Genomic DNA, 21,787 nt, shown 5'->3' with positions numbered 1-21,787 from the left:
GAGAAATAAAGGACAGATATACATCTTTGATACCCTTTCTCAGTTTCATGGATGATGCCAGAAATCACTAAGAACCAAATCAGCCTCTAGTTGATGTCTATATACTGGGAACTTGCTTATATGAAGAAGGTGAATATTTACAATAATATATTGTTTTCCCTTTAAGAAAATTATAACAAACTTTCTTCTTCGCTATACCCTTCATTGTAGGTGTGGTGTCCCAATCTGCTGTTTCTCATTCTGTTAACACTTCTCATTCACTTATTTTCTATCTGTAACATTGTTTCAATTTAAACCTTTTTTTGTGCTGAAGTGGATTCCTTGAACTTCCCTTGAATAAGAGGGATTTATTATTTCTAACTGACAGGTTGATTGGATGACCCAAGTGAGTTTTCTTTCCATCTCACCCCAAATCTGAGGATCAGTATTATATTCATTTTGTTTAGTCATCTAACAAGAGTTTTTCTGAATGAAGTGATTATAATATAAATTCTCAAAGAGATAGCTTTTGAGCAGTCCTGACAATATAGTACTAAGTGAACTACTCATTCCATCCAAGAGGAACATTTCAAAGGAAGTCCTCTAGTGGATGTCAGGTCTCCATTTACATCAATTAGCATAATTATAAAAAGTGTGCACTTCACTGTGTATGTTTTCTTAAAGTTTCTGTGGCAAGGCACACTTAAAAAACTTGAAAATGTTGCTTACGGTAAAAATTTCTTCCTTTTACATGGGACGTACTGCTTTATCCTGGTGCGGTTATATATTGCAAAGTAAGGAACCAATGAGACTTCCAAACTTGAAACTTTCTTTCATTTCTGCAGCAACTCCACAATCTGGAAGCTCTGTCTAATCATCACATCTGTCACTGAAATCACATGTCTTAACCATGGCAAAGGAGCAGAGCTTGCACAATTAAGGCTGGCATGCCAGCTGTTTCTTCCTGAACTGGTCAGATTTGGCAACAGCAATCCATGGTTATATCTAATCTTTTAAACTGTTCATCTCACGAGGAGCTATTCATAGGGTGTCCTTTGAAATGTGTCTAGAATTTGCATTTGATGTAAAACATAAAAGTTAAGCTACTAACCTGTACAAGATACAGGGATCCAGAAGGTTTGCACTGATTGTTAAGTGCTTCCTGAGCATAATTTAAGGTAGCTGTATTTTATTTGTATTTGTATTAACATTTCAGGCCTTAAAAGTCTTTGGGCTCTGAATATGAAAGCTGTTACAGGAGGACCCTTCTTAAGATGCCCTGTTGCCTATGTGGTGCAGAAGAATTCTGCAATACACTTGGGCTATTGAATGCATTTCCTCTGAATTTGGCCCTCATTCTCTCAGCATATAGAAAATTTGTAAAGTAGCAATACTTTCACCAGACTTTGCAAGAATTAATTATTAATTTAGTATTAATTTTAATGTATGTTTTATCTTTAGAGATTTTTAAAAAATGTTAATCATAGCAAGGATTCATTAGAGTAGAAATGTGGGTATAAATCAGATAAATATATAAATAAAACTCATTCATCAAGCCCAGGTGTGCAGTTGTTTGGTATCCTTCATTTCAGCACAACCTCATTTATTTCCTGAGAGTGAAGAAGGTAATAGTGATACCATAAGGAAGAAGATAAGTTGAGCTCTTTGCTCAGGTATTGGATATCCTTACAAAAAGGTTTGTTTGCATTGCAAAAACTTGCTACGTAATAACGGTTGTTTTCATGTGCTATAAAGTATGTGTGTATGACTGAATGTGCACTTTCATAAATACAACTCTGAACTTTTATTTATTCTTCACCACAGATTATTCTCAAATTTGACATCATAAGGTTTAAAGGTATTTGGATATTAGAATTGAGTGGAAGGAGGAAAAAAGAAATAAAGAGCTGGAGAGTGACAAAGAAATTGGGTAGAATATCTTGGGAAAGGGTTTGAGTAGCTGGCTGAAAATTAAACAAGTAAACTTTATGTCTTAGCTATCTTTTTCCAAGAATCTGAAATAAATAAATCCAAGAAATAGTTTGAATTTAGGAAACCTAGATGCCTCACTCTGCTTTGGACAAGTAACTGCCTTTAAACCAGCTATTGGTAGATGATGATGATGGTGATGATGATGACGATGATGATATCTGACACACATTGCACAGCATACTCTTTGAATTCATTGTAGAGATCATACCGAGGTGGCGTATCTGCTCAAAAGTTAAGTCTCTTAAGTTCATTTGGGCCTCCAAGTGTGTATAGGTATAGAACTGCAGTAACAAATGTATATAATTTGTATTATTTCAGTATGTGGAGAGGTCAGTCATCTTTTATGCTTGAACAGTTTATATGAATGCATATATGTGTGGGTATTTAAAAAGTAATTTTTACACTGCACTTCTAATTGATGTTACATTAAAATCCAGTCTGTCAAATTTAGCCTTTTCCTTCCTTGCTATTTAAAACCAACTTAGGTACCATTGACTTGGGACCACCCCCTGGTGATAAATGTTTACCATTTTGACCTATCTCTTGGCAATAATCTTTAAGTCTTCCAAGAACATTCAAGTGATCTCTTTGATCTCATGCCTTATCTCTTGACTTGCCCTTCTAATTTTTCTCAAACTTGCCAGGCATAGTAGTTTTTTTTCTTATCCTTCATCCATTTGCATCACATGCTCAAAGTATGTGAGCTTCTACTTGCCAGTCACTGTTTCAACAAAGCAGTCAGTTTTCATTTCATTACTGCAAGACCCACTGATTGGTTCTTGCACCAATATCATTTTTGGTAGTGATCTCCACATCCATAATTTTAAAGTGTCTATTTTTTTCTCTTATTCTCAGTATTCGGCTTTCGGTCACACCTTTTTATTAGAAAGAACATGCCTTTACTGTGACCTTTGTTGTCACGGAAATTGCTTAAATTTGCCTTTGTTACAAGGATTAATCTTCTCTTTACTTATCCATCTTACCTATTTTGTAGCCAAAGAAAACCAAACATGGCACATTTTTCTTGTTGCCCAAAGTTCTTATCTGATTTTCCCTGGCTATCATGATGGTTTGTTCTAAAAGCCATTTGGATTTTTCTTAATTGATATGATCCTGTTCTTTATTGAGTCATAATAATAGTTAATTCTGAGAGAAAAATTCAGGAGGTTGTTTTGAAAGCATTGAGTTTCATAATCTTTCAGTTATCTCTGAAAGGAGCATCTAGTTTGCCAATTCACAACAATTTCATTAGGAAAAGGCTGAAAAAGTTTTTGCCCTAATGAACTGGAAGATAAATTGGGTTCTAAAGTGAAAATAATCCAGTTGTTGAAATTTGTTTTTCCTTCTCCTTTCAGTAACTCTTGTTAAAAAAAAAAAGATTTGATGAGAATCTTGGTTTCTGCTGAGATGGTACCAAGAGCTTGACAGTTATGGCTAAACATAATACTTAACAAAGTTCTTTTTTGAGTATCATTGCTATTTCATCCTTTTGTAATCATATGATTTAAAGTGGCCCATTTAGTTTTCTTCATTTCTGTTTTGACAGTTCCAAGTTTTCTTTGTTTCATGCTTCTCAGATTCCACATTTCAGTTGTATATGCCCTTGTAAAACTCTTCTTTCAACATTGGGAGCTTCAATGACCTCATTTCCTTATGGACAGATATACTTGTAGAAGTTCAGCTACAGCAACTAAACAAATACCTTCCAATCAGGGGTCTCGTCTGGCATGTAAACATGCTTAATGTTTTGAGCCATCTCCATATATTTTTCTTAGAAATAATATAAAAGTATTTTGCCATTTTCTTCTGGGTTTGATTTTGGAGTTTCTTCTTCACATGGGCTTACTATCATCATATCTGTCAAACCATTATCCCCTATGATGAGTTACTCTTAACTTTACCCTCATCTTTTGACCTTATGTTGACCTTATCCCACCCATGTTGCCATCACTCACAGAGTCATTGAAGCCATTGACTTCTCTACATCAAGATGATAACTGGGAAGGTTCATTTTAATAGATATAAAAGTATTGAATCTTTCTAAGCTCTCTTGATATATGCATCTTATATATGTTGCCTTGATTGGTTTGTACTTTTTACATCTCTCTTTTTTACATTTCTCTTTGTTCTTTGAAATATTACATAAGCCCTCCCAAAAAAGGAAACATAATTTTTTATTTTGATAATTATTTTATATACCATGGCTTTTGACTTGTTAACTGCTGTTTCAAAGCTGTTTCCAATGGCAGCTAGAATTATGCTGTAAATGGAAGTAGATTATATAATGAGTATTATTGAGATTTAAATGGTTTACATGGAATTGGTACATTTTGTTATTGTTTGTTCATATTATCCATTGCTTGATATTCAATACTTGAGTTACTGATGTAATAGCACAGGCTAAACTGGAGTATGGGTAGTCCTTACTTACCGACTGCCTCATTCAGCAACTGTTTGAAATTATGACAGCACTGAAAAAGTAGGTTTATGACCCATCCTTGGAACTTGTGGCAGTCACAGCATCCCCATGGTCACATGATCACAATTCAAGCACTTGGCAACCGGCATGCATTTATGACAATTGCAGTATCCAACAAGCAAAGTTGTTGGGAAAGCCAGCAGGAACTCATAAATCATGGTCATGTGATATAGTACTTAACGACCCACGGTGATTCACTTAACCATGGTGGAACTGACATCGTAAGTCCAGCAAGGTCACATGATGTTTCACTTAACTGCCGCATCACTTACCGACAGAGTTGCTGGTCCCAATTGCAGTTGGTAAGTGAGGACTACCTATATTTAGAATATTGCCTTTAATTGCATTTGGCAGTATCTTGTGTGTGACTTGAAGAATTTGGAACCAGTGAAATTCAAAGAAGTGCCATAGGTTTCACTTTTTAGATATGACTTTAAAGCAACACTGCGTTTGTCTGATTGCTCAAGCTTTAGGATACATTTTGCATTACAACATTACTTTATATTACAGTGAAGACTTAATTAAGATAATGAAGTCAGTCTACTGGAACTGTCTAACAGATAGATCCTATTCTAAGCTGTTACTCTGCAGCACCCAGTTGGTCTTGAAAAATCTAAGTAGTGTTGGACCTACAGTGGTACCTTGGGTTACGAACACCTCTGCTTACGAACTTTTCGGGTTGCAACCAGCTCCGGCCACAAAAATTTGCCTCGGTTTGCGAACTCCGCCTCGGGGTACGAACCGGATCCGCGGCCATTTTCCGCATGACATGTGGTCCGCGGCCATTTTCCGCCTGTGCCACATGGTCCGCAGCCATTTTTCCGCCCATGCCACGTGGTCCGCGGCCGTTTTTCCACCCGTGCCACATGGTCTGTGGCCGTTTTTCCGCCCTGCTGCGTGGTCCGCAGCCGTTTTTCCGCCCTTGATGCGTGGTCCGTGAACGCTGGAACGGATTAACGGTAATTACATTGAACCTTATGGGAAAATTTGCTTCGGGTTGCGAACAAATCGGGTTGCGACCAGAGTCACGGAACGGATTAAATTCGTAACCCGAGGTACCACTGTAGTTAGTATTTGTATAGAGAACTACTAGAAAACCACAATACTGTTGACTAGACAGGGAAGTTTTTAAAAATCCTAGAAAAAAGCAATATCAAACAGCTTCTGTATTACTGAGAAAATATGGAGTTGAGCTTGACTCAGTGGAGTCTTTAGCAATACTTTGGTTGTAAATGAAATACTTGTATTGTTTTGTTTTCACTGACTAAGGGACAAAGAGGATGAATCATGATATGACTATCATACAAATGGATGAGGCTATGTGAGTGGAGGAATAATGGATTTAGGGACATCTTTTGAGATGTATTATGCATTTCTAAGGGCTCCCATCTTTTTTTATAGTGCAAAATTGCATTTTCATTTTTCAGTGGCATGACATAACATTTTAGTAACACAGTTCTTGATCTCTGATAATCACAAAAATCCAGAATCCTGAAAACATGCATCACAGAAAACATGCATCACTGTTCTTACATGATGATCCCAAAATGATGAAACATGAATCCTGATACAAAAATATAAGCTGTGCTTTTTCACACACGCATTGTGGCATTGCATATGAATGCGTGAGGGTAAAGTTTGCACCACAACATTGTGACACAAGTTTCATTCCCCCCTCTCTCCCCTCTCCCCATGCCTGCAAATTGTGAATTGCCTTTCCTTGCGGTATGAAAACTACGTTAATATGAATTCCTTATTCATCCTGCTTGCTCTACATTATGTTTTCTGCCATTTTGTTCTTTATCATAGAACCATAATTTATGGTCCCAAATTTGCAGGAAGGGTTTCAAGTTAAAGGAGAATGGATTTGACTTACCTACACATGTACAGTCGAAATACAGTTATCTTTAAAATATATACTATGGGGATTATGTCCTTGCCTAAAATTTTACTTTGTCAGCTTCATAATGGTAAGGTCCTTGGAAGTCCTACTCATAAATAATCCCAGTTGAGTGGCCTTTCATTTTGATTCTCTGGAACATGATGTAATTTGCTGCTGTTGGCAAAAACTGTAATTGCTATCCATTTCATTAAGTAAAAGAATTACTCTTCTTAATCCAGGTAATTTAAAATGAGCATATAATATGAATCCAAGTTATTTTACAATGCAGTTTGTATATGCCTTCTCAGAGGTAAGCTCACTGAATTGTGGGACTTACTGTGAGTTGTATGGATCCATCTATAGAAAGCTTCCATCAGCCAGAATAAATAATAAGGGATTAATGGGCTAAATAGCCTGCTTTAAAAAAAGGCAAATTCCTTTTATCTTTATCTCAGATAAGTGTCTGAATTAGGCTGATCTAAGGGCAATCTAAGATGGGTGTCAACAGCATAGTTCCTGCTGAGTTTAACTTGCTCCTCAAGTTTTTCAAAGGTTCTGTTGCTCTGTGGTTGTCAGTATTAGACTACTCAGACCAGAAGCAAGATAATTTGCTATATAGGCCTTGTATTTTACACCTACTCCAGATTCTTGGGCTGCTCACCGGTTTGGGGAATTATACATTACAGGTAGTTAGTGGTGGTTGTTTTTAATGTCCAGGAAAGATCTGTACTTTCAGCTGGTTCAGAAAGAAGTAACCATTTCAACATTTCTATTTATTGAAAAGGTAAGGTTGTCCAACATAAAACAGTGTTCATTTTTTAAAATAAGAAAATAATAAGCAAAACTGTATTATCCTAAACTGGTGTTGCCCAGACATCTTGGACTATAATCTTTGTTTTAACTTTTAAAAACTGAGTAGTATATCTCAACTGATAATTAAGATCTACAAAAAATGTGAAGTAAAAATATTTATACTTTCAAATACTATAAGTTTGCCTAAAGGTAGCATCACCCCTTAGATACAGTATAGAATTTTTCTTGCATCTTCCATTCTTTGATGAACTTTCTTTTTAGTATCTTGAAATTTGTGTAGTGATTGCTTATTTCCCCGTAAAAATCTTTGCCTTTGCTTCCTTAACTTACTACTGAAGGAGGTGGGAACTGCAACCCTACAGTTACTCTTGGCCTATCACTCTTACTATCCATGGCCATTGACCATATGCCAAGCTGAAATCTAACATTATTTTCAGAGTTACAGATTTCCAATCCCAGTTACTCTTTTTAAGCAAAAGATATGTGGGGGAAGACTGTTTTTGACATATTCCTATAGGTAATATTTTTTACTAAACCACCTCTCTCATACATAATTAGAAAGTGCTTTCTTCAATAAGTATGTCATGATGAATAACAGTCTTTTTTATCATAAGGTTAATGTGATTCTTACTCAGTTGTGCTGAATATAGACATATTCAGTTATTTGAAATACTGAGATATATATTTTCAATAGTTTAGGAGGAGATTTGGAGACTCATAAATAGAAATTTGCTGAATAGTAGTTCTCATGTCACTAGGAGTTGTAGTTTACCAACACTTGGAAGCTCATACCTTGCTTGGTTTTTGTTTGTTTGTTTGTTTTGCTTTGTTTGTTTTGCAACAAAGTGCATCTCTATCAGAGAAGACTCTGATTTTTCACACCGTCACCCACATATTGTATGCAGGTATTCAGCTGGCTGGAAAATAGGTAATAAAAGATCATAGTCCTCATCTCTATTATCTTCCAGTATACACATGGAGGTAGACTCCTCTTCTCTCCTCGTATCTAAATTGCAAAGGATTAAATTTTTCATCTGCACCAATAATAGTTTGGGCCAGAATCCATACTCATAACAGCTTAAAAACTAAATGAAGAATTGAAAGCTGTGGGTTGGATTTAGTTGTCTATATAATAATCATATTGACATCAGTAGGAGGTGATTTGTGTTATCCCACTGATTTCACTGAGCCTGCTCAAAGAATAGCTAAATCTAGACCCAATCCAGTGTTAGTATACAATGCTTAGAAACTCGAGTGTGCAGAAACTGGTGGATTGTTGAGAGTAAAAAATCCTACTTACCTACTTGTTAATAAATCTGTTGCCTGGGGCTCTAGAATGAAAAGTATTTCCAAAATAACCACAATAATTGTACTTTTGTAATAAAAGGCAAGGACACCTCCATAAACTACCTTTTCCAGGACTTGGGGACATTCTTCACTATGTAATTAACACTATACAAAAGTATCATAAAGTTTATTGGGTAAAAATGCTAAGAGGTAGTTTCTCTCAAGCACAGAACTACTTTCTTTCCATGATAGCTCTGAATTCTAAACAGGCATCTGAAGAACAAGGAAGATAAATAATAGTGTTGTACAGTTGCAGTTGCCTCCATGCCATGTTGCTGATACTGGACAATAATTAAGGAGCCAGTTATTGGAGGTGACATTGCAAAGTGAAACTCTAACTTAAGGGTGTTTGTCTTTTTATTTGTCTTTTTGTGTTTAGATACCCTGCAATCTCAGCTCATCAACATGGGAGTTATCCCTACATTAGTGAAATTGTTGGGCATTCATTGCCAAAATTCGGCTTTGACTGAAATGTGCCTTGTTGCGTTTGGAAATTTAGCAGAACTTGGTAAGTTTTGGGGTGCAACATGCAATTGCAACATTTTAAGTATTTTTAATGGGAATGTTTCAATGGAAAAGTAGTGCTGCTATTGTCATTTGTGTTTTTTCTAGCAACCCCATTTAAATTTTCTTGTTGCTTTCCTTTCTAGTGACATATGAGATTCCTGTTCTATTCACTATTCAATAAAAATATTGTGCACTGGGTACGAGAATGATGTCCTAAAGAAAAGGCAGCAGTGTAGATTTGTGCAGTTAGGAATTGTAATGGTATGTGGGAATGACTTTGGGAGATGGGAAGAAGAGATTCTGCCTAGGGAACAATCAGATAAGGACTGCGGGGGGGGGGGATCCTGCAACTGCATAACGGGCTCAGAAAGAAATTCAGAAAGGATCCTCCTTAACTTATCAGGCTGTAAAAAGAGACAGTGGGAGATTTGTACTTTCAGACTTGCAAGATCCTGTTAATGTAGCCTTGCAATGAAGTAGAATTAGCTCATCTTGTTGTGTTTCCTACTTGGTCTATCTGGGAAGCCTGACATCAATCTTGCAAGTCTCAAAGTACAAATCTCCCGCTGTCTCTTTTTAAGTCTACCCTTAAGCACAGGAATATATCGGGTGACTGGGCCAGTCATCCGCTCCCAACCCAGTCTTCCTGTCAGGAAGAGCTGTTGTAGGAATAAAAATGAGGGAGTTCCCCATGGAAGCTGTAAGGCAATATATAATCCTAACAAATCCTATTGTTGTATCTGTTATTCAAATCTTTTTCTTTGCTGCAGTCATCTATCTAGGCCTTAAAAATTTTAGTCAGCTAAGTATTTACCAACTTACATTGGTTGCCTTACCACCCTAAAATGTGTGAGAGAGGTCATTAAGTTGGAATATTGCCTCTGGGCTTTGGGTCAGCAGACAAAGCAGATCTCGCAGGGCACCTAGATGTTGCTGTTTTGAAATGCCAGAACCAATTTCACCAGCTTATAGCCATGGAAATGTGAAGGCAGTGGACCTGACCTTTAATTTTGGCAATTGGTGATCCAGTACACTCACTGGGTAGTGTTCCTTATTTGCCTGATGGCAGCCAAAGGCCAATTTGTTGTGTTGTGGGTATATTCATATTTCACGGAGTGCAGTTGCAAACAATTGTTAATAATTCAGGTCACCAAGTCTTAAATTTCTTAGATGCTTTTCTTTTCGTTTACTGACAGTTTTAAGTAGAGGAGCATATTATTCCTGTCAGTGAAGTCAGTTAGCTCCATTAATCACTGCATTGTGTAACCTCTTAAGAAACTGAAAAGAAAATAATTCTGCCATTTGATTTTTGTTTCTTTACGCACTTAGCTTCTCGCTTGTTTGATTTCACAGAATCAAGTAAAGAACAGTTTGCCTACACAAATATTGCAGAAGAACTCGTGAAGCTCTTTAAAAAGCAAATAGAACATGATAAGAAGGAGATGATTTTTGAAGTTTTGGCTCCTTTGGCTGAAAACGGTGAGACTTTTGAGTACCAGTTTTATTTCTGAGTGACCTGTTGATATTTGCCTAAGTTGTACTTCTTGTTTGTGAAGCTGGTTGGTAAGGCACCTCACTATCAAAGCTGTAACAGCCTATTTTTATTTAGCTGAATAAAATGAATGCACATACACACAGATAAACATCTTAAATCAGTGACTTAAGGAAAAAAGGATGGATATAACATTTGTCATGCAGTAGAAATGGCTTTTGTATAGTCACATATATGAGATTGAAAGAACTCTTAAACTTAAATTTGTAGGGCTTGCTTTATCTTAAATTTAGGAAGTTGGATGTAATCAGTCCTGTTAACAATGAATCTTAATTTTATCAAGTTTTATAGGACTGAAGTCTTACTTATTCAGTAATTCCTTTTGTTTACTTTGTTGATCAATACCATTTATTTCCAGAAAAGATTGAAAAGTAGACAGTACAATTGATAATTTACATATAAAAGCTTTCTGTTGTTAATTTTATTTATCCCTGTTGAAGAAAGAATCTAGACTAAGATGTGGTAATCTAGCATATGGCCTACCACACATGGTAATTTGGATTGCTTTCCTCAGAAATCAGAATTTTAACCACACATTTGGTATGAAGGCATTTTCTGAAATGATATTCAAATAGTTGGGGAAGCAGAAATTAGGCAAAGATTTAGTGGGCAGAAGCTTCAGGAAGATAGACTTCAGTTGAATACTAGAACAGTATTGTGTGTAAAAGCTGTTTGAAAAGAGCAATCTGTTACTGAAAGTGATAATGGACTTTTCCTGTTTGGGTATCTTCAGGTTGAGGGTAAACAGCCACCTAGTGAAAGCATTCAGTATTTCCTGTATTAAGCAAGGTGTTTGACCAGACAGCTATCAGATTTTTTCCAGTCCTATGGTTCTATGGAAAAGAGCGCAATTTAGTGTATGGATCCCTTGTTGATTGATCAATTGATCAATTAATTGATTTTAAAAGACTTCTATACAGTGGGGCAAAAAAGTATTTAGTCAGCCACCAATTGTGCAAGTTCTCCCACTTAAAAAGATGAGAGAGGCCTGTAATTTTCATCATAGGTATACCTCAACTATGAGAGACAAAATGGGGGAAAAAATCCGGAAAATCACATTGTCTGATTTTTAAAGAATTTATTTGCAAATCATGGTGGAAAATAAGTATTTGGTCAATATCAAAAGTTCATCTCAATACTTTGTTATATATCCTTTGTTGGCAATGACAGAGGTCAAACGTTTTCTGTAAGTCTTCACAAGGTTTTCACACACTGTTGCTGGTATTTTGGCCCATTCCTCCATGCAGATCTCCTCTAGAGCAGTGATGTTTTGGGGCTGTCGCTGGGCAACACGGACTTTCAACTCCCTCCAAAGGTTTTCCCTGGGGTTGAGACCTGGAGACTGGCTAGGCCACTCCAGGACCTTGAAATGCTTCTTACGAAACCACTCCTTCGTTGCCCGGGCGGTGTGTTTGGGATCATTGTCATGCTGAAAGACCCAGCCACGTTTCATCTTCAGTGCCCATGCTGATGGAAGGAGGTGTTCACTCAAAATCTCACGATACATGGCCCCATTCATTCTTTCCTTTACACGGATCAGTCGTCCTGGTCCCTTTGCAGAAAAACAGCCCCAAAGCATGATGTTTCCACCCCCATGTTTCACAGTAGGTAAGGTGTTCTTTGGATGCAACTCAGCATTCTCTCTCCTCCAAACACGACGAGTTGAGTTTAGACCAAAACATTCTACTTTGGTTTCATCTGACCATATGACATTCTCCCAGTCCTCTTCTGGATCATCCAAATGCTCTCTAGCAAACTTCAGACGGGCCCGGACATGTACTGGCTTAAGCAGGGGGACACATCTGGCACTGCAGGATTTGAGTCCCTGGCCGCGTAGTGTGTTGCTGATGGTAGCCTTTGTTACTTTGGTCCCAGCTCTCTGCAGGTCATTCACTAGGTCCCCCCATGTGGTTCTGGGATTTTTGCTCACCGTTCTTGTGATCATTTTGACCCCACAGGTGAGATCTTGCATGGAGCCCCAGATCGAGGGAGATTATCAGTGGTGTTATATGTCTTCCATTTTCTAATTATTGCTCCCACAGTTGATTTCTTCACACCAAGCTGCTTGCCTATTGCAGATTCAGTCTTCCCAGCCTGGGGCACGTCTACAATTTTGTTTCTGGTGTCCTTCGACAGCTCTTTGGTCTTGGCCATAGTGGAGTTTGAACTGTGACTGTTTGAGGTTGTGGACAGGTGTCTTTTATACTGATAACAAGGTCAAACAGGTGCCATTACTACAGGTAACGAGTGGAGGACAGAGGAGCCTCTTAAAGAAGTAATTACAGGTCTGTGAGAGCCAGACATCTTGCTTGTTTGTAGGTGACCCAATACTTATTTTCCACCATGATTTGCAAATAAATTCTTTAAAAATCAGACAATGTGATTTTCTGGATTTTTTTTCTCCTTTTGTCTCTCATAGTTGAGGTATACCTATGATGAAAATTACAGGCCTCTCTCATCTTTTTAAGTGGGAGAACTGGCACAATTGGTGGCTGATTAAATACTTTTTTGTCCCACTGTAGCTACCCATATTGTAACCAAAACGACATCAGGCTTGGGCGACAACGTCAGGCTCGAGTGACAAGCCAGTCAGCTAATTTCCTGTCTCAACCAATGGATCACCATTTAGTTGATATGAAAAAAGTGGACCCTGCACCTGCAGGAAGATGCTAGGAAGGGGAAAAAAATTGTAACCAAAACTCTGGGCAGCTCACAAAAAAGTAAAAACAACAAAATCCCCCAAAACCAGAATGAAAACTCAATAAAAACTTGATCCATTCACCATATGATAGGTGTAGACAGTCTTAAGCCCCAGATCTCTTCATGGGTCCCTGTTCCCCTTTCTTATGGGTCCCAGATTCCTCTTCTACCACAATTGCCAGTAGTTCAGTAGTACAGTTTGAGATGGAAAATACAAAAAACAATAAAGGCTAAAATTGGCTTAATATTTTAAAAAGTTAGGGCTTTAAAAAAAAAAGTTTTTAAAATTTCTCTCCCAGTCCCAGAAAAATAGAAAATCTTGGCCTCTGTGCTTCCAAGACCTGCTGTTCCACAGGGTAGAAGTGTGTGAATTTGTTTTGAGTGAATTTGTTCTTGAATAGTATGACTGATGGAGCTCAGTGAGCCAAATAAAACAGGGGGAAATTATTTACTTGGTATTGATTTCTCAGGTACTTGACATTCAGTACTTGTATCTATAGAAAGTAGGAAGATGCCCAGAACATCTGTTTCTGTTTGTTTGTATCATCGTATTTCATCCAGGATGCATTTACATTATTAAAAGGTATCTTGAGGGGGAGCTTTAATAAAACAATACTTATTTTGAAAACTCAAACAATAACTGCAAAAGCATTTAACAGAAAAATAAAATCTGTAGCTACTTCTGGGAATCTTCTACGATTGATTGTCCCCATAATATCTGTAAGTTGGCAATGGAGATCAGGTGTTTCCTTAACTGAAGTAGTAGTATCTCTGGCAGTATATGGCATAATATATATATTCTTCATTCCAACTACTCAGCTGCACTCATTTTATTTTTAAAGAGCTTTAAGCAGTATCCAAATAAAGTAAATTAATAAATAGTGTCTGCACTGATATTGTAGTGAAAACATGTTGGTTCATGAGCATGTTATGATTTTGTCATTCATTATCTAGATATCATTAAACTGCAACTGGTTGAAGCAGGCCTTGTAGAGTGTTTACTTGAAATAGTCCAAAAGACTGTAGATAGCGACAAGGAAGATGACATTACTGAGCTTAAAACTGCTTCTGATCTTATGGTTCTTCTACTGTTGGGAGGTAAGTTTGGGTGTGGGTCACCCCATCCCATATTAGAGAATTCTGACATCACCCATTGTACATGTGATTTATTCTTAATATCAGTTTACCCTGCTGGCTATTACATTTCAGTGTTGGGGCCAAATCAGGTGAGTGCAGAGTAGCAGAAAAATATGAAAACCTAACATTTCTTCCACCCCCAACAAACACATACAGGCTCACTGTTTTTGGTAAACCAGTTTTCCTTACATGAGGGCCAAACCTACTGGTTTTATTTACATTAGTCAAAATGATGGTTATCATAGTTTTCTACTTAAAAACAATTCAGAGATGCTATTAGCCGTAATGAAAAATAGAAATATAGTACATTCCACACTTAAAAGAGATTAAAAATATGCATACGTTTAAAAAAATCAATCTGTCAGAAGCACAAGGAAATATTTGTCTATTTGTTAAGTCTGCAGCTAGCTTGGAAAAAGCAGCAGAAGTAGCTTGTCTTGACCCTGATATAACTGGCAGTAGACTGTATGCAAGATCCCAAGAACGATTGTCTGGTTTATAGAGATGTACCGCGGGCAATGCAGATGCAAAGCAGCAGCATCCATTTTTTCTCCTGGCTGTATATGCTTTTGCTTCCAGATGAGTCAATGCAAAAATTATTTGAAGGAGGAAAAGGCAGCGTGTTCCAGAGAGTGCTTTTATGGATCCCATCTAATAGCCATCAACTTCAGCTCGCAGGAGCATTGGCAGTTGCAAATTTTGCTAGAAATGGTAAGAATCCTCAAGATTAACATCCCAGCATGTTGTTGGTACTTAAAACTAAAGAGCAATTGTGCTCTGACTGTGTATTTGTGCGCACTGCATTTAAAAGAGTCATATACCAGCCTGCCTTATGGAAAGATTTATTTTCCTGTCTTAGAACTTATACAGCACATGATGAAATGTGAAGTCTTCTAAATATAAATTGAGTGGTGAAGTGGTACTGTGAAATAAAGGAGCAGGCAGAATGCCAGTTGAAATTTTGCTTTCAGGATATGTTTTATTAAAAGTACTTTAATGTTTCAGATGGGGTAACAATCTTTTTTCCACTCAGAACTGCATTCAGCCTTTGAATGGCATGCTAGGAGCTACAGTTCAAATGGTTGAAGCCAAGGTGAACAATACATTTGAAATTTGTTCCCAATAATATTTGTATGATTGCTCAGGTGGATTTAATAATTGTTTCCTTCTACCAGTTGTTCCCAAAGTTCCAAACTGGTGACACCTTTTGGAAGAGCTTGTGGGGGTGAAGAATGTAACTTAAAGCTTTCTGAGGACCCATACATTTCTGGAACCTCAGATTGTACACCTTTGGTTGAAGGAGAGAAGGGGATATATATTCACTAAAGAAGAGATACTTCCAAAAAGCAAGCTATGCACAGGCTGGAGCTGGCTGTATATTTAAAGAAGTAACATCTGGACAAAAAGCTCATTTGAAAAATGTGTGCAGACTTAAAGAGGTGCTAGATAAGAACATATAATGCTATTCCAAAGTCTCTTAGTTTTTCAAAGGTTTGCTTCTTCTCTGAAAGGGCCTTCTGTTTTTCTACCTTATTTATAGGGTGCTTGAGGATTTGTTTCCCATTTTTCTTGCTGATGTTTTGAGCTTATTTTACTGTTGGAGGTGGCAGACAGCTAGTGTTGCCTGCTATACCTCTTTCCATCCTTCCAATGCTTTCCAATCTGAAAAAGCTCATTGAGAGGAATTCTTCTAAATGTAAAATCTTTTGATGTGAATCTATTTGGATTTAATGGAAGACTTGAAAAAAGGTTGCAAACCTTTTTTTTAAGTTTAATAATGTACAAAATATACTTTCAAGTTAAGTCTACTGCTGCCTGCCATTGGATAAATTGATGGTACAAAAATGGCCATGGTATTTACATAAAGAAACATGAATTGATGATGGTCTGCTTTCTTCTGTAGATGGAAACTGTATCCATATGGTGGATAATGGTATTGTCCAGAAACTGATGGACTTATTGGACAGGCACGTAGAAGATGGAAATGTCACAGTTCAGCATGCAGCACTGAGTGCTCTCCGAAACCTTGCAATTCCTGGTAAGCACATTAGAGCAACATTCTCAGTAATTCCAAGGTTAGTGGAATGATGCTTTCCTCTATAAATACCATATATACCATCTGCATGTATTTACTGAAAAGAAAACCCCATTTTGTTCTTGCAGCTTGTTATTCTTCATGGTTGCAGTCTTATATTTATTTTTCTAATAGTTACACAACAATGAAATTAAAGAATTACTATTCTCAGTGGGGAGAATAGTATTACTAGTTAAATCAGCCTTTAATAACCTGGTGGTCACCATACCAGGAGGGCCAACATAATTGTCAGATGCCAAGTTGGAAAAGGTGGAGCTAAGCTATCACTTTTCATCTTTTGCATTTATATCTGTAAAAAAAGTAAAAATATTGCCTGACTTGAGTATTTATCTATACTCAATCCTGAAGGAATCTCAGCAGTTCACAGAGATAAATGCATAGTTACAGATTAAAACATAAAATATAGGGATATATAAACACAAACCCCCAAGAACTAGTCTAAAAACTCTGCCCAGAGGACATCACAGCCCAAATGCCTTCTGGAAGACCTCCATTTTGAGCTTCTTCTGAAGAGCAACTAAAGTGGGAGCCAGCGTAATTTCCACTGGGAGGCCATTCCAAAGGACCATTGCTGCCACTGAGAAGCAGCACCTCTGAGCCTCAGCCCCCTTACCTCCCTAAATTGGAGAATCATCATCAGCTTCTCCTGTCAAGATTGAATTAGCCAGACCAATTGTAATGGGAAAATGCACTCCTGTGGATAACCTGGCACCAAGCCTTGGAGGGCTTTATAAGTTAACACCAGCATTTTAAATTGCACCTGGAAACCTACTGGTAACCAGTGCAGGCCCACAGTAGAGGTGTAATGTATTCCCATTTGTGGACCTGCTCATTCAGGGATAATATTACCCCATCAGGAGACATCACTTGAACACATAGATAGACCCCAATGGAGAAACAGCAGCTCATCTTGCTAGGATTCTCTTATCCAGACCCTCACAGCGTCCAGGCACCAAGACAGGCGTCTATTTTGAATACAGTGGGAAAAATGCCAGATAATTACTAAATATTTGTTGTTATTACTGATATAGTATAATATAAACTACTATGATGTTGTTTCCTTAGTTACGATTTAGTGCATTGTGTGAACTCAGCCAATTGCAGCTTATTCAGTAAATGACAGTTAAGCAAACTATGGCTTAGTGTGATGTAAAAGCTTGGCACTGAAATGACTGCAGGAGCTAGTATGTTCATTTGATAATTAGCCAGATCTAATGAGGAATATGGGTTCTTTCAGGGTTTTTTTTTTTAATTGTATGCCAAATGTTTACCCTAATGCTTTTATTTCTCCTCAGATTCCTATTAAAGGTACATTTAGCTCTGAGTGAACTATATGCTTTCTAGGATTATTTTTATACTTTCTAGGGAATCTGAAGGACTGTTAGGATGCCAGGCATATAAGCAAATATTTTATTCAGGTTTTGTTTTTCATCCTCATGGCACTTACACAGTTTTTCAAAATAGCAAGATACTGAGAAGAAATGTAAATGTAATATTAAAATTCCCTCTGAATCTCTTCTAAAAAACAAACATAAGCTTCAGATCTAGGAACCCTCTGCCAGAACAAGCAGCATCTTGTTAGTTCACATTTTAAATGCCAGTTCACTTCTCACTTTTAATTAAAATGCATCCCGAAGCAGTGTCTGTCTCCTGCTTTACACATGGGGGTGGAGTGCTGTGCAGAGATGGAACAGGTGTGGTTACCGTGAACAGAGGAAGAGAGGCACTGTGAGACATGGGGGGAAGACACACGGGCTCTTCACAGTCTAATCTGTGGTGTAATTTGCAAGATATAGTATATAATTTAAGTATGGTAGGTAGAAAGCTCTATAGGCTGGATTCTTGCCCACAAAATAGAACTCTTGCACACACTTATCTATTCTGAGAGATAAGCTGACATACAATATAGAGCTGTTTGCTATGTATTAAGACAGAGCACAGGATAAGACATACTTACAGAAATACGGAATAGCCTAATCTAACACACTAGGATAATATGGGGTCAAACCATGTTGACAAAAGCCATTTCTGCTGTGCTGAATAATGCAAAGAAAAGAAGACTTCAGCTCAGCAACTGTGATTATGAACTTACCTATATGTTTATTACTGAAGTTAATATAACAAGAAGTGCCAGACTAAGTCACAGGTGTAGTCTAAATCAGATGGTGAACTCCTGTAGAGGAGCTGTGCACTTTAGCTGCAGTGAAGCCACTGTTCAAGCTTGGAAAGTAACAGGTTTGGCTTCAGTTCTTTGCCTGTTCCAATCTGCAGTCCAAAGTTATTCCTTTATTCCATCCTTGGTAGGACTGACACTACCATCCATATGAAGAAGCATGTCTTCCAACACAAGCTAGTTCAAGAACACCAGTCAGTGCAAGCTATATTTGTTGACATTCATGAAAAATATGGCATGATCTATTTTTATTTGGATGGCTTTGAGAAGTGTGTGTGTAATGCTCATTCTTATTTTTTTTCTCCTTGCACATTTAAACTGAATACAGGTTACCTTTTTAACTTAATACAGGTTAGATAGATAGATAGATAGATAGATAGATAGATAGATAGATAGATAGATAGATAGATAGATAGATAGATAGAAATCTTTATTGTCATTGTACTACTTGTACAACGAAATTAAATGCCACCCCAGTGCAGCTTTAAAAATATAAAAACCATAGAACACACAAAACACATAACACACATAAAACACATAAAACACAACCTTCACATTCCATATTGCACAACCCCTGATGCTGCATTAATACTGCACTATACGATAGAATTCAGTATAGTTACAGCTCTAAGATAGAAGCTATTCTTCAGCCTATTTGTCCTTGTTTTCATTATCCTGTACCGTCTGCCAGATGGTAATAATTCAAAAAAAGAATGTCCTGGGTGGGATGGGTCCTTAAGAACGTTTGGAGCTTTCTTAAGGCAGCGGGAACTATAAAGTTCTTCCAAAGAGGGGAGAGGGCAACCAATGATCTTCTGGGCAGTGGTGGTAACCCTCTGGAGCGCTTTCCTATCTGCCACTGTGCAGTTAGCAAACCATACACAGGTGCAGTAGGTTAAAATGCTCTCTATAGTACAGCGGTAGAAGGTCACCAGCAGTTATATAAAGGCTGTGGAGATGTGCATGTGGGTTCCTTTGGCTAATGTGCCCTGCTATTGCCCAGAGAACTGGCAATCAGTCTAGATCTCAGTTTGAGTGTCTTCGCTAATTCTCATCCTTTTTTGTTTTCAGGAAAGAAGTGAGCTCCCTGCAAAATAACCTGTTTGCTGCAGTTTAAGTGTACTGTCTTTGCAGTCTTCTGAGATAATATCTGTTCTTTATTCATGCAGTTGTAAATAAGGCAAAGATGCTGTCAGCTGGTGTGGCAGAAGCAGTACTGAAATTTCTCAGATCCGAAATGCCTCCTGTTCAGTTCAAGCTGCTGGGCACGTTAAGAATGCTAATAGATGCGCAAGGTAAAATAAGCTGCTTTCTTTGTTGAACTTTTGATCAGTTGCTAATTTTTTTTTCAGGAAAAGAAAAGAATTTAAAGAAAATCCTTCAAATAAACTGAATACATATGCAAAAGGAGGACAGTGAATGAACTGCTTCAAAGCCCAGTGTTGTGTATAGCCCAACATTTAAAGGCTTGATTCATCTGTAGATTGCAATCCACTTTTAACAATTGTATGTCATGGAATATATATATATATATATCATATATGCCAATCATGATATGTTTCTACAAAACTATCCTTTTGTCTTAAATATCTTAGCAAAATTGTGGTTTCTTTAATCACAACATAATGATTTGAACTCCAACAAGTAATAGATACAGAGTTCTATAACATTTCTGTCTTTGGGGTAGTATTAGTGTTAGCTGTTAGTGACAACATAGATAAATTTTCTCCAGAACAATCTGTCACATCTTCCAATGGTCCAAAATGGTCCCATACTCACAAGTAAGACTTGTAAGATGTCAGTGTTCTTGCGGGCTTTCAGCTGAGAATACCAAACTCTCATGAGATAGTTGCCATTTTTCAATTTTAATTTAGAAGAGGGGTACATACAGCATGATTTTGTGGTTTGAAAAGATTGCCAGGTCAGTTCTTCTCTGTCAACAGTTTAACTCCTTCACAAAAAAGTGGTTAGGTTACTGGACTTTGAAACTAGGCTAAGATTCTACATATAACCTCAGACCAGATTCAACATCCCTTGGCTTAGAAGCTGAGCTCCTTTTGTTTCCAAGCATCACCTAACAATTTAAAGCCTTTTTGTGTGTGCGTGCCTTTGAGTCAGTGTTGACTCCTGGTGACTGCCTGGACAAGTCCTTGCAGTTTTTTTGGCAAGATTTCAGAAATGGTTTGCCATTGCCTACTTCCTAGGGCAGAGAGAGAGTGACTGGCCCAAGGTCACCCAACCAGCTTTGTACCTGAGGTGGGACTAGAACTCATCGTCTCCCAGTTTCTAGCCTGATGCTTTAACTACTGCACCAAACTGGCTCTCAGTAAAGCCATTAAAGGACAGTATATTTGTCTATGGTTATGGTTATGTGGGTATACAATTCTGTAATGGCTGTGAGAATAACTTTGAGGAACAAGAGGAAGACATGCAGCCAGGACAATGGTTGAATAAAAGAAATTTGAGTCCAAAGCAAATTTGAAAAAATGTCTCAGACCTGACCCTCCCTAGTTCTCTTATAGAGAAAGGCAGGGAGGGGGAGGTGCTTTCGGACTTGCAAGATTATGTTACCGTAACCTTATAATAAAAGCAGTATTAGTATTCTTAAGTTCGGTTTCCTAGTCTGGTCTACCTCGCAATCTTGCAAGTCTGCAACTGCCTTCCCCTTCCCTGCCTCCTGTTCCTCAAGGTTATTCTCACAGCCCATTACAAATTCCCTCAAAAGAGTGTACTTTGCAGTGTGCAGAAGTGCATCCAAAGCCCCTCTCTTTGAATCAGTAAAGCAGCCAAATTTCTATAGCTAAATACACCAACTCTTTTTAGAAAAGAGTTCTCATTTTAGAAAACAGGTGAATACTACTACTTTCAAGTGCTTCCTTATATTTAAAAAAGAAACCCCGTAAGCAGCATCTCAAGGGGGGGAAAAGGCTCTTCCTGTTTATTTTCCTTTTAAAATTAATGCTGTCTTTGTAATACATGCAGCAGAAGCTGCCGAGCAGTTGGGAAAGAATGTGAAGCTGGTTGAAAGGCTGGTGGAATGGTGTGAAGCCAAGGATCATGCAGGGGTGATGGGAGAATCCAACAGACTACTCTCTGCTCTTATACGACACAGCAAGTCCAAAGTAAGTGAC

At 37.7% G+C, this 21,787-nt stretch overlaps 1 protein-coding gene across 5 annotated transcripts in view; it reads left to right on the top strand.

Annotated features, from left to right (window-relative positions):
- The window catches only part of RAP1GDS1 (Rap1 GTPase-GDP dissociation stimulator 1), an 89,515-nt gene that overhangs the window by 59,914 nt on the left and 7,814 nt on the right, over positions 1–21,787 (top strand). For 4 of the 5 annotated variants that reach the window (XM_007426323.2, XM_007426322.2, XM_007426326.2 and 1 more), the window contains 7 exons: positions 8,872–9,000; positions 10,353–10,478; positions 14,206–14,349; positions 14,968–15,099; positions 16,292–16,426; positions 19,826–19,951; positions 21,639–21,778. In XM_007426323.2, coding sequence (XP_007426385.1) covers positions 8,872–9,000; positions 10,353–10,478; positions 14,206–14,349; positions 14,968–15,099; positions 16,292–16,426; positions 19,826–19,951; positions 21,639–21,778 — 932 coding nt within the window. The remainder of the gene's footprint in view (positions 1–8,871; positions 9,001–10,352; positions 10,479–14,205; positions 14,350–14,967; positions 15,100–16,291; positions 16,427–19,825; positions 19,952–21,638; positions 21,779–21,787) is intronic. The other variant, XM_007426324.2, reaches the window with a different exon arrangement.

This window comes from Python bivittatus, unplaced genomic scaffold (assembly GCF_059951505.1).
Source record: "Python bivittatus isolate LINGU-HERP-01145 unplaced genomic scaffold, Pbiv_v1 ctg000070_np1212, whole genome shotgun sequence".
Lineage (NCBI taxonomy): Eukaryota > Metazoa > Chordata > Lepidosauria > Squamata > Pythonidae > Python > Python bivittatus.
Note: the sequence above shows the minus strand (reverse complement) of the source record. Positions and strands in the feature narration are given on the sequence as shown.